The 12,150-nt window shown below is 35.7% G+C and overlaps 1 protein-coding gene across 25 annotated transcripts in view; it reads left to right on the top strand.

Annotated features, from left to right (window-relative positions):
• ERC2 (ELKS/RAB6-interacting/CAST family member 2) overlaps window positions 1-12,150 on the top strand; it is a 951,823-nt gene that overhangs the window by 284,192 nt on the left and 655,481 nt on the right. For all 25 annotated transcript variants that reach the window (XR_004272356.1, XR_004272355.1, XM_032289536.1 and 22 more), the window contains one exon: window positions 1,548-1,622. Coding sequence is in view for 23 of the 25 variants with exons in the window: in XM_032289536.1 (XP_032145427.1) it covers window positions 1,548-1,622 (75 nt within the window). In the remaining 2 variants the exon portion in view is untranslated. The remainder of the gene's footprint in view (window positions 1-1,547; window positions 1,623-12,150) is intronic.

The following is a 12,150-nucleotide window of genomic DNA, read 5'->3' as shown; positions in this document are numbered from 1 at the left end:
AGATTGCCTGCTTATATTATCCTGGATAGGACTGTCTTTTGTTGTGGGTCGTGAGTGTTCTGACAGCTTTTACATTAACATGTTCTATCTTTTTGAAGTGACAGTCATAGTAGATGATAGTGGTAGAGGTAGAGTTAATTTTAAATGCCTTTATTTGCAGAAAGCTAGAAATGATATTGGTCCCCTTTTATAACTCCTTTTTTTAAAAAAGTAAATGGGCTGGGTACAGTGGCTCACACCTGTAATCCCAGCACTTTGGGAGGACGAGGTGGGTGGATCACCTGAGGTCAGGAGTTTGAGACCAGCCTGGCTAACATGGTGAAACCCCATCTCTACTAAAGATACAAAATTAGCTGGATGTGGTGGCACACAACTATAATCCCACCTACTTGGGAGGCTGAGGCAAGAGAATCTCTTGAACCCGAGAGGCAGAGGTTGCAGTGAGCCAAGATCGTGCCATTGCACTTCAGCCTGGGCAATAAGAGTGAAACTCCATCCCTCCTCCCCAAAAAAGTAAATGTTTGTGATCCAGTGGTTCTGAAAGTCTGGAACTACCCCTTGTTGACTCTAAACTGATTTTTGTGGAAGCAGAAGTATTGACAGAATTATTCCATAGGTGACCTGAATCAGCGGCATGGGTATGTGTGAGCAATTTTATTTACTCCTGCCATTGCCTGCTCTCCTAAAACTGTTGATAGTTAAGAAAATCAAAGTGTGATTTGAACACACATCGTTCTTGTCTCTTCTATTCTGCTAAAAAAACTTTTCAAAGTCTCAACAGAACTGTTACTTTGAGGAGACGCATATAAAAAGTGACCCTTCAAGATAAAAATTTTAATTATGCTGTTTGTTTTTTACCTAAAGAAGTGTTCCTCCAGGAGTTTTTGGGTCCACTTCTGGCTTTAACAATTTTTTTTTCCCCTCTAACACTGTTGATACTAATGCCAATTTTAATTTCTCGGCATCATGATACATAAATATATCACTCACAGATGTGATTTTAAACAAGGACTGAAACTGTAAATTTGGAAGCAAGAGATTCACAGGGTTTCATCAGATCATTCTCAAAAGTGACACATTTGTACTGAAATGGTTTTAAATTGCTCATTTCAAACCTACCTCGGTAGCAAAATGCCATGCGTGTGGCGGATTTGGAGCCACGTTAGTCATTTTCTTTTCCTCTGTTTCCTTGCTGTGTTTTACTGGGAGCACAGAGTCATGTAATTTAGTAAATTATGATTTGATGTCTGGGCATCAGCCCCAGTGTTGAACAGTATTTGGACTATGATTACTTGCTGGCTTTGTCACAGTTGACATTAATTATTGATGGAAGTTTCAGAAATAGCGCATGTGCCAGGAGCTTTTCACCGGAACGCAGGCTCCAGGGAGGAGGGATGCTAAAGAGTGTGGGGGAAGAGGCACCTGTGGCTTGTTTATGTCTGTGCACAGAGAACCTGGACGCAGCAGCCTGTATAGTACCTGTGTAAAGGTCATGCTATAACGGAAGGATGAACCGTCAGGCTTATTTCTATCGTGTTCCTCCCCAGGAATTGCACCGAAGAAGCCAACTTCAGCCAGAGCCAGCCAAGACGAAGGCTCTCCAGACTGTCATTGAAATGAAGGTAGGAACTGTGCACTTTTGTCAGAAACAGTTATGCCTTGGGAGTTTGTTCTAACTTGATGGTGCCTAATATAAACGTGAAATGAACCTTGTGTTTTTCTCTAGGCACCCTGCTGGGTGCTTGAGCTCTGGATTATTTTTCTTTCTGGGCACATTTAATTTATTGGCCCTTTAACTAGGATGCCTTTTCTAGGCTAAAGAATAAAGGGCTCAAGTATCCATTGGTTGAAAGGAGCTGGGTTCCTTGCAGAGCATGTCTAATCCTAGGGAGGTTTTGTGTGTGTTTTAAAAGTAAAATTTTTAAGCTATAATAATTCTTTTCCTCCTATTCACATCATGATGAAAAGACACCTTTGAAAAATTAAGAGTTGGCAAAGGAAAGTTATTTTACATGGAGTGGTATTGTTAAATAATTAAAATTAAGCTATCAGCAAAATTTACTTTTCAAAAAATAATACTGTTTTGTGACACCAGTATTTTCTCCTAACCAAGACTGGAAGTAACAACACTTTACTAAATACTTGCAGAGTATCCTATTTAGCTGTGCAGGCATAGAGATACACTATTTAAAGGAATAGAGAAATCATTCTGAGAGGATTTAGGGCATTTAAGGAATCATGAAGTAAATGAGCATGGCCAAGCCATGATCTATGATTAAGAAACTGATCTAAATGAAACTCAATTTCTTTGCTAGTATCTAGAAATTTGAAATCTTTTTATTTACAATTTTTGCCAGAAGGATGCAAATAGTAAAGTATTCATCTCTATAATAAATAATTCTTAATTTAATGTGTTCCATTAAGAAACAAAAAATTTATATCCAAGATGTTTGCAATCTGAAAATTTCACACTCAAGTTTAACACTCAGGGAGTTTGCCGGTCACCATGGGCCGGCAAGAGAATTCTAAAGCTTGCTGATAGAATAATGAGTCTTCTCTCCTTCTTGCAGCATATGATTTTGAATTATCTGTCCCCAAATTCCCAAGTTTTGAAGGAAAAGAAACTAGTATGAGCTCTTGAATTCTTGGCATGTGCAATTCTGAGTAGGGATTGTTTTTTTCTATTCAATGTCAATTTCTTCATTCAAGTGGATTTTTGTGAAACTAATATAGGTCATTTGCTTTAAAACTATGTGTCCCTCAAATGAGGTTACATGAGTCAAGGCACTCATAATGTATTTGTAGCATATAGGTTTGAAAAATATCATTGAAGGAACCAAATGTCAATAGGATTAAAATATTATTATACTCTGGCTCATCAGTTGTTTTAAACGTATGTAATTTAAACATTTTGAAAAGAAACTGAACAGTCTACACTGGGGTACAGTAGGCCAGTGGTTCATAATTAAGAGTTTAATCCTCACTTCACATTGGAACCAAACCTGATACTTGGTCAAGGCTTAAAAAAAGGAAAAAAAAAAAAAAGAGGAAAAATGAAAGACAAAAGGACAAAAGAGTTGATTTTTCTTTTTGCAAAGGGTGACTCAGTCCCCCTTCCACCCACCTCCACACCCACCTTCCCAGTCAGCGCAAATAGTAATGGAGAAGAGGCTGTATGGTTTCCAAATCATAGTTTAAGAAAAAACAAAAAAGAGTGCGTTCCCAAGGCCTTTGGAAAAAACAGGAGAAACATCTCTTTTAATATAGTGGGTAGTTTCCTGGTAAATGTCTCCATACAAAGACAATTGGTACCTTTCTTCTGACTTTTGAAAGTAGAAAATCTGTTTGATCCTAGTTTGCTGTTTCTATCATTATATTTTATTATAAAACAAAAAATTATAAATAAAAAACTTACTTTGGCCTTCTACATGAGAAAGCAGAGAAACTTGAATTCTAGGGCAAATTTATATCCATATATTATCAGTAAATTGAGCCTAGAGTTCTCCTTTTATGAATGCCAATGTTGCTGATTTGTAGGCATAAGGCATTTGTATTTGTAGGACAAATGAAGATCAATATATTTTTCAGGAAACTGATCCTCAAGTTTTTCTGTTGTCTTTTTGAATGCCTGTTAACTTACAGAAGCACTGCCTTCTATCTTGTCAACAAAGAAGTCTGGGTCCCATTAGCATCTATCCTCAACATACCTAAATTGAGTTATGGAGGCAGCTGGTGGAGGGTCATCTCAGCCATGTGGATAGCTGACGCTGGAGGCTGTGATCTCATCTGATTTTGTACATTACACCCCTATGAAATTGGTGGGGATATTAGAAGTTCATATTGTACAGGCTTTAGAGTTGACTATCAAGTCGAACTGACCCTTAAGGCTAGTGAGTAGAACTTGAGACCCTGTTGTATTTTAGTCCTGGTTAAACATCAGTCTCATCTAGTGCCTTGATATAATTTAAAATTAAGAAGGGATTTCTTAGTCTAAATTGACCCTGTAGTTTTAGGGAGATTAGATGAATTAGGCTGAGGGATTATCCCTATGTGTTTCTTGCATCTTAGAGGTACTAAGGGTGAGCTTCAGAATCCCCCATTGTCCCCACATAGACACTTTGCATAAACTTGCAAAAGACATTTGTTGTGAAAATCTGAAATTTTGCCTAACTTCAAGCACTATTTAGAACCACAGTGTGGTAGTTTTAGATGTTTGTGTACCTGCTCTGGACTTTGGAGTTGTGAAAATATGTTTCTCTGGGATGAACTTTGGGGAATATCATCTGCCTGCACCAAACTGGGGCCAGTTCACTTGAAGACATCACATCCACTGCCAGCCAATTGAGCCTGGGGGCTGAAGTCACCTGAATGAACATGAAAATGAAAGGAAGCAAAGTGCATTAAGTTGCTTGTGATTTATCTTCTTGCAGGAAGCTTCAGGTTTTAATTTTGATCCTGATTTGGTCTGGCAGGTATGTTCCAAGTTTGCACTTAGAACATTGTGTGTATTTCTTGGAAAATTAGTTTCTTGTAGGTATTGCAGTGCTCCTCCTTCTCTTGCTTTTGTGTCTAAAGATTCTTTACTAAGCTCCTCTTTTCTGCTTTTGTGGGTAACTGTCAATAAGAATGGCAGTTGAAAGGCTTGTTTTCTCTTTTTCCTTTCTTTAATGCTAATTCCTTTGAAAGAATGTGTAACTTATTTTTATTATAAATTTGATGTGACATAAACATGATGTCCAACAGTTTTACTTTCTTGGGTCATTCATAAAGCCTTTTTTTTTTTTTTTTTTAAGAAAATGAATGACAGTAATGGCAGTTTTTGTCAAATAATCTCAAACCCCTTTTTCATTGTTAGCTAAAACTTTTAAGTGAAGGAAAATCTATTTCAAAGTGGCTAAAGGCAAAAGGAACTTTATTGGAAAAAAATTTACTGGAAAAAAACAGGGGTATTGCTTCAGGCACAGCTTGATTCAGAGACTCAAAAGATATTAGCATATCCCATTTTCTCTCATTCCATCTCTTATCTTGTCTTCCTTCATGTGAGCTCTATTTTCAGGCAATCTCTTCCTGCCTGTCTGAGCAAATGGCTACAGAAACTCCAAAAATCACAAATGGAAGGGCAGGGAGAATGTTGTGTTTTTTGAAAAATATAAAAACTCAACCCTTAGAGTAATAATAATTACTGAGATGACACAGAAAACTTCACTCCAAACAGCAGCTGAGATGGAAAAGAAACTACATGGAGTTCTCTAGATCTCATTTGCTTAATACATTAAATGATATTCTTGGGAAAAACAAACATTTTGCTAGTATAGCAGAAACTATCAGATTTTCAGCAGAATTTATCAAAGACATATATATGAGTGACATAAGGGTTTTAGTAAAAGTTCCAGAAAATGTACTTGATTTGGTTAATTTGTTAACTAAAGTGGATTAAGAAGCCAGAGGCATTATGTGACTATGGAGCAGTGTTTCTGTGGTAATTGAAGTGAGGATTGTGCGTATGTAGCTTTCCAGTCCCATGGCCAGCGAGAGCACTTGTGTACCTTGAGTTGTTCCTCTTGAGTGACATTTGTCCCCACCAGGCTTTTTTTTCTTATTGGCACTAAGTAGTAAACAAAGCAAGACTGAGATCCACTAAGTTGCTGAAGTTTAAGTGGTACTAATGGTCAAAGAAGATGATTTTGCATTCAGGTGCAACTTTAATGCAGAGGTTAATTTTTCGTTATAAAAATAAGACTTCACTTTGTCTTTGTGTGGCAGATAACTGTTGTTCTTCACAGAGCTGACCTGCAGTTAGGTTAGGTTTTACTTAAAATGTGTCTTGGTACTTGGTCAAATTTAGCCTTTTGAGTTCCACAAAATATGAAAGGGATGCACTGGAACATGGTGAAGTCAAGAGCTACTACTTGGCAACTTTCTCAAGTTTCCCATAACTAGGAAGGGGAGACAGTTCAAAGGCAAACCTAGACTACTGAACACAACCCAGTACCCATTGTGAATTTGTGTGAATCCTGGAATCTGGTCAGAGACACTATGAAGTATATGAAGTAGCTGCCACTTCTTTGACTCCAGGGTCTACCTAGGTTTGTTTCATTCGTCTTTGGGATGGTTACTTGTTTGGATTTTACTTAGAATTATTTATTCTCCCAGGATGCTGTGTTCATAGGAAATTTGTGCCAATCCCAGTTTTTCTAGTCGAGCTATTATGATGATGGCTTTTAGGCCTTGAGAATATGCCCCTTCTCCTTTTGTGGCTGTTAAAAACAGTAACAGCACTAACAACAATGCCACCTGCACCACCAGTAACACCCCGTGACAGGAATATCACTACCACACATGAGGGCTCCAGCACTTGATGTGCAATAAACCTGTGAATAGGCATAGTTATCCCCATTTCACAGATGAGAAAGCTATGGTTTAGAAAGGATAAGCAAACTGCCCACGGTCCTGCAGCTAGTCGATTGGCAGCTGAGATTTGAACACAAGTTTCTCCCCAAAGCTCTTGCACTCTCTACTCCTCCTTTCTACCTTTACTAAAGATAGCCCATAGGTTCAAATGTTTTTTTCTTTCAACATTTACTTTGGAAATTGTGCACTGAGGTTTGCATTCTAGAATGGGTAGAGGCAGCTCATGAGAGACAGAGTGGCTTATGTGATATTTTTAGAAAGGTACAGAGCTGTACTTAGTGCTAAAAGGCAAGACTCATAGTTTTACATGTGTGTGTTGTCATGCCTCCAAATTGGGATCCAAATATGTACATTATAGCCAACACATGCCCTGTTTCTCCCCTGAATTTTAAGTCTTGCTCTGAAGTCTTTTTTAACAGCCTGGTGTGATAACTTGTTCAAACCTGTAAAGGACTGTGTTTTTGATGTACAGTGTGCTTTTACAATACTAGAATTATCCTTTAGCTTACATTTTTTTTCTTGGGAAATTTCTTTATCTTCTCATTTTCCAACATGAACCCCCAATATAAAACAACAAATCCCTTTGTCTCATTTAACTATATGCCTTAAATAAGGGGAAAAACTGTGAGTTTTAAGTGATGGTCAAGTTAAATGTTAGCTCTGGATGATATATGGTTGTCACTTAGACGCAAGTAAGATTTTTTTTGGAAGATGAGAATTCTTTCCCCTTTCCCCCAGACTCTTATCATGATGTATTTGACTCTATATGTTTGACTGAATTGACAGTTGATAATTCTTGCTATTACCCAGGTTAGTTTTTGTGAATCTAACTCCTGAAGTTGAATCAAAAACACTACTGTTTACTGAGCAGCTATTTTGTGTACAGCACCATGTGATGCTTTCAGAAAAACTGAGCTCCAAGTCATTAAGGAGCTAATGGGATGAAGTACATACACCAGGTTATAAAGTGACTTAAGAAGGGCAAAAATCAGCTATAAGGAGTCAAAGGATATCAAATAAGAGAAAGGCATAGAATGGTTTTTGGAGGAGGTAGCATTTGAAGAGAACCTTGAAAAACTGGCATGACTTTGATAAAGGGGAATATGGTTTATAAACAGTGAGAACTATGAGTCTAGTAAGTATAAAAAGTGTCTTTGGAAGAGCAAACCATTCAGTTTGGTTGAGAGAAGACATTGTGAGTTTAAAAGCCCTGAAAGAGCACATTGAACCAATAGAAAAAGAAGGCGGAGAGAAAGAAATAATAAAGATAAAAACTAACATTAAATAGATAGAAAGTAAACATAGCTAGAGAGGAACGCCAAAGCTAAATGCTGATTCTTTGAAGAGATTAACAAAAATGACAAATCCCATTTAGAATCAAGAAGAGTAGAGACAGCACAAATAACCAAAATCAGGGATGAAAGGGGGGCATCACTAAAAATCTTATTAACATTAAAAAATGAGAGGATTTTATTAGCAACTTCATGATAATAAGGTTGAAATTTTAGATAAGTGAAAAAATTCTTTTAAAATCACAACTTGTCAAAACTCGCTTAAGAAGAAATAGAATGCCTGAGTAGTCTTATGTATTAAAGGATATGATTCTATAATTTAAAACCTTACCACCAAACCCAAAATCTAAAAACCCAAGCCAAATAGAAACAATTACAGGCCCAGATGGTTTATTTCAGTGAATTGTACCAAATATTTGAAGAAGAAATGAAATCAATCATACAGAAACTCTTCCAGAATAGAAAAAGAGGGAGCATTTCCCATCTTGTTTTATGAGGCTGGTGTATGTTTGATATTCATACCCAGCGAATATATTACAAAAAGGAGAATTACAAGCTATCTCCTGAGTAAACACTGATGATACAAAATAGCCTAGTGAATTAAACTCAATAACAAATAAATGACATGACCAAGTTGTGTTTATTTTAGGAATGCAAAATTGAACTAATAGTTGGCTATCAATCATGTTATCCAGCATATAAGCAAGGAAAAGGAGAAAATGAGTATCATTTATAGGCACAGAAAAAGCATTTAACAAATGCAACATCCATCCGTGGCCCTCAAAAATGTTTTTAAGAAAGATAAAAGTAGAGGTTTTTTTAATCTGATAAGATTAGCTACAAGAAAACTATAGCAAATATGTTCAATGGTAAAATATTGAAAGCTTTCTCTATGATATAAGAAATAAGACAAGAATGCCAGTTACCATCACTTCTATTTGATAATGTTACGGACATCCTAGATATAAGAATTAGAAAGAAAAAAATAAAACAATTTTTATTCACAAGTACCATAATTGTATCTGTAGAAAATATCATTGAATCCATTTGTGCAATATTAGATTTGTAAATAAATTTAGCCAAATGGCTGGCCAGTATTTTTAAATGAATCTTATTTCTACATACTAGTTATAAACAATTAGGATATGAAATTTAGAAAATAGTATCATACTGGTGTTAAAAACCCCCAAATATATAAAAGCAAGCCTAACAATGTCTATAAAAACCTAATTTAAATAAAAAGGTACTAAACATAACTAAATGTATAATAACTAAGACTTTAAACAAGTGAAACAACTGTCATCAGTAGGGTGGATAAAACAGTAGTGGAATATGCATGCAATGAAATGCTATATGGCAATGAGAAGGACTAAGCTATTGCCATATGCAATAGCATAAATGAATACTACCTCAAAATAATTGAAAGAAGCCAGCCACAAAAGAATGTATATAATATATGTTCCCAAAACATGCTGAACTAATTGATAGTGTTAGATGTCTGGATAGTAGCTAATCTGAAGAAGAGAAGGGAAAATGTGAAGGTTGAGAGGGCTAGGAAAGAGGTTTCTGAAGTACAGTTAATATTCTATTATATTCTGTTTTGTGATCTGGTTGGCCCAAGTTTATCATTTATCACAATTTATCATTCTGCAAGCCTATTATTTGGGTACTTTCTTATGTATATTATACTAATATTTTAATTAAAATGTTGCTTTAAAAATAAAGGAAAAATAATTCATCAATAAAAAGGTAACTCAATTACAAAACTGGGCAAAGGATTTAATTAGACTTTTCTCCACAGAAGACGTACAGATGGCCAATAAGGACATAAAAAGATGCTCAACATCGTTTGTCATTAGGGAAATGCAAATCAAAACCACAATTACATACAACTTCTTCCTCACTAGGATGGGTAAAATAAAAAAGACAATAATGAGTGTTGGGGAGGATATGGAAAAATTAGAACTATCATATGTTGATGGTGGGAACATAAAATGGTCAGCCCAAATTGGAAAACTGTTTAGCAGTTCCTAAAAATGTTAAACATAGAGTTACCACATGACCTAGAAATTTCACTTCTAGGTACACACCCAACAGAATTGGAAACATATGTTCACACAAAAAACTATCCACAAATGTTCATGCTACCATTATTTGTAATAGCGCAAAGCTAAAACAACCCAAATGTCTATCATTTGATATATAAAGAAACAAAATATGTTATATCTGCATAGTAGAATATTATTCATTGATAAAAAGTAATAAAGTGCTGATATATGCCACAACATGGATGAACCTTTAAAACATTATGCTAAGTGAAAGAAGTCAGTTGGAAAATGCCTTATATTATGTGATACTATTAATATTGAATGTCCAGGATAGGCAAATTAGGGACAGAAAGTAGATTAATGATTGCCAGGAGCTAGGGCTAGGGGGAAGGAGGAAAGAAGAGTTACTGCGAATGGGTACTGGACTTTGGGAACGAAAATGTTCTGGAATTAAATAGTAGTGATGGTTGCACAAACCTCTCTAAATTATATACTTTTAAAAGGGTGATTTTTATGTTGTATGTACTATATCTCATGAAAGCTGTTATTAAAAATAAAAATATTACAAAGGAAATGATCAATAACTTTGATTACTTAAAAACAGAACTATAAAATAACCAATGATGAAGGCTTACAAGAGATCCTTAAGGGCATTCTAGATATGGACACAAAAGGTGATGCCTGCTGTCACAAAAATACACTTAGTTCATAGCCCACAGACCCTATAAAGGAACCACACTCAAAACTACAAAGCAACAAGCTAGTAACTTCATGATAGGATCAAAACCTCACATATCAATATTAACCTTGAATGTAAATAGTCTAAATGCCCCACTTAAAAGGCACAGAGTGGAAAGTTGGATAAAAATAAAAGACTTACCTGTCTGCTGTCTTCAAGAGACCCACATCACATGTAACAACACCCACAGGCTCAAAGTAGAGCTGGAGAAAGATCTACCATGCAAATAAAAAACAAACAGAAAAAGGAGCAGAGGTCACTATTCTTATATTGGATAAAACAGACTTTAAACCAACAACAGTTAAAAAAGACAAAGGTATTTCACATAATGTTAAAAGATAAAGACTTTTCTGTCTTAAAAATGTATGTACCCAACATTGGAGCACTCAGATTCAAAAACCAGTACTTGTAGACCTAGGAAAATACTTAAGACAGCAACACACAATGATAGTGAGACTTCAGCACCCCACTGTGAGCATTAGACAGATCATTGAGACAGAAAACTAACAAATTCTGGACTTAAATGCAATGCTTGACCAGTTGAACCTAATAGACATCTACAGAATATTACACTCATTAATCACAGAATATACATTCTTCTGACCTGCACGTGGAATGTACTCCAAGATCAACCACATGCTCAGCCATAAAGCAAGTCTCAATAAATTCAGAAAAATTGAAATGATACTCACCATACTCTTGGGCCACTGTGGAATAAAAATAGAAATCAATACCAAGAAGATCTCTCAAAAGCACATAATTACATGGAAATTAAACAATTTACTCCTGAATGACTTTTGGGTAAACAATGAAATTAAGGCAGAAATAGAGAAACTATTGAAATACATGAAAACAGAGACACAAGATACCAAAAGCTCTGGGACAGAGCAAAAGCAGTGTTAAGAGGAAAGTTTGTAGTGCTAAATGCCTACCTCAAAAAGTTAGAAAGCTCTCAGATTAATAATCTAACATCACACCTAGAAAAACTAGAGAAATGAGCAAACTAACCCCAAAGCTAGAAGAAGAAAAGAAATAGCAAAAATCAGAGCAGAACTGAACAAAACTTAGACCCAAAAATGCATACAAAGAATCAATGAAACTTAAAATTGGTTCTTTGAACAGATAAATTGATAGACCATTAGCTAGATTAAAAAAGTAAAAAAGAAGATCCAAGTAAGTACAATCAGAAATGACAATGGTGACATTACGACTTATCCCACAGAAATACAGAAGATCCTTAGAGACTATTGTGAACACCTATATGCACACAAGCTAAAAAATCTAGAGGAAATGGGGAAATTCCTGGAAACACACACTGTCCCAAGATTGGATGAGGAAGAAATGGAAGCACTGAACAGACCAATATTGAGTTCTGAAATTGAATCAGTAATAAAAAACCTACCAATCAAAAAAAAAGCCTTGAACCAGATTGATTCACAGTTCAATTCTGTCAGACATACAGAGAAGAGCTGGTACTGGTTCTATTGGAACTATAGCAAAAAGTCAAGGAACATGGATTCCTCCCTAACTCATTCTACAAAGTAAGTATCACCCTGATATCAAAACCTGGCAAAGACACAACAAAAAAAAGAAAACTACAAGCCAGTATCCTTGATGAATGTAGATGCAAAAATCCTCAACAAAATACTATCAAGCCAAA

This window comes from Sapajus apella, unplaced genomic scaffold (genome assembly GCF_009761245.1).
Source record: "Sapajus apella isolate SASKATOON/1434 unplaced genomic scaffold, GSC_monkey_1.0 scaffold23, whole genome shotgun sequence".
Taxonomy (NCBI): Eukaryota; Metazoa; Chordata; class Mammalia; order Primates; family Cebidae; genus Sapajus; species Sapajus apella.
This window is presented reverse-complemented; position numbering and strand designations above follow the sequence as displayed.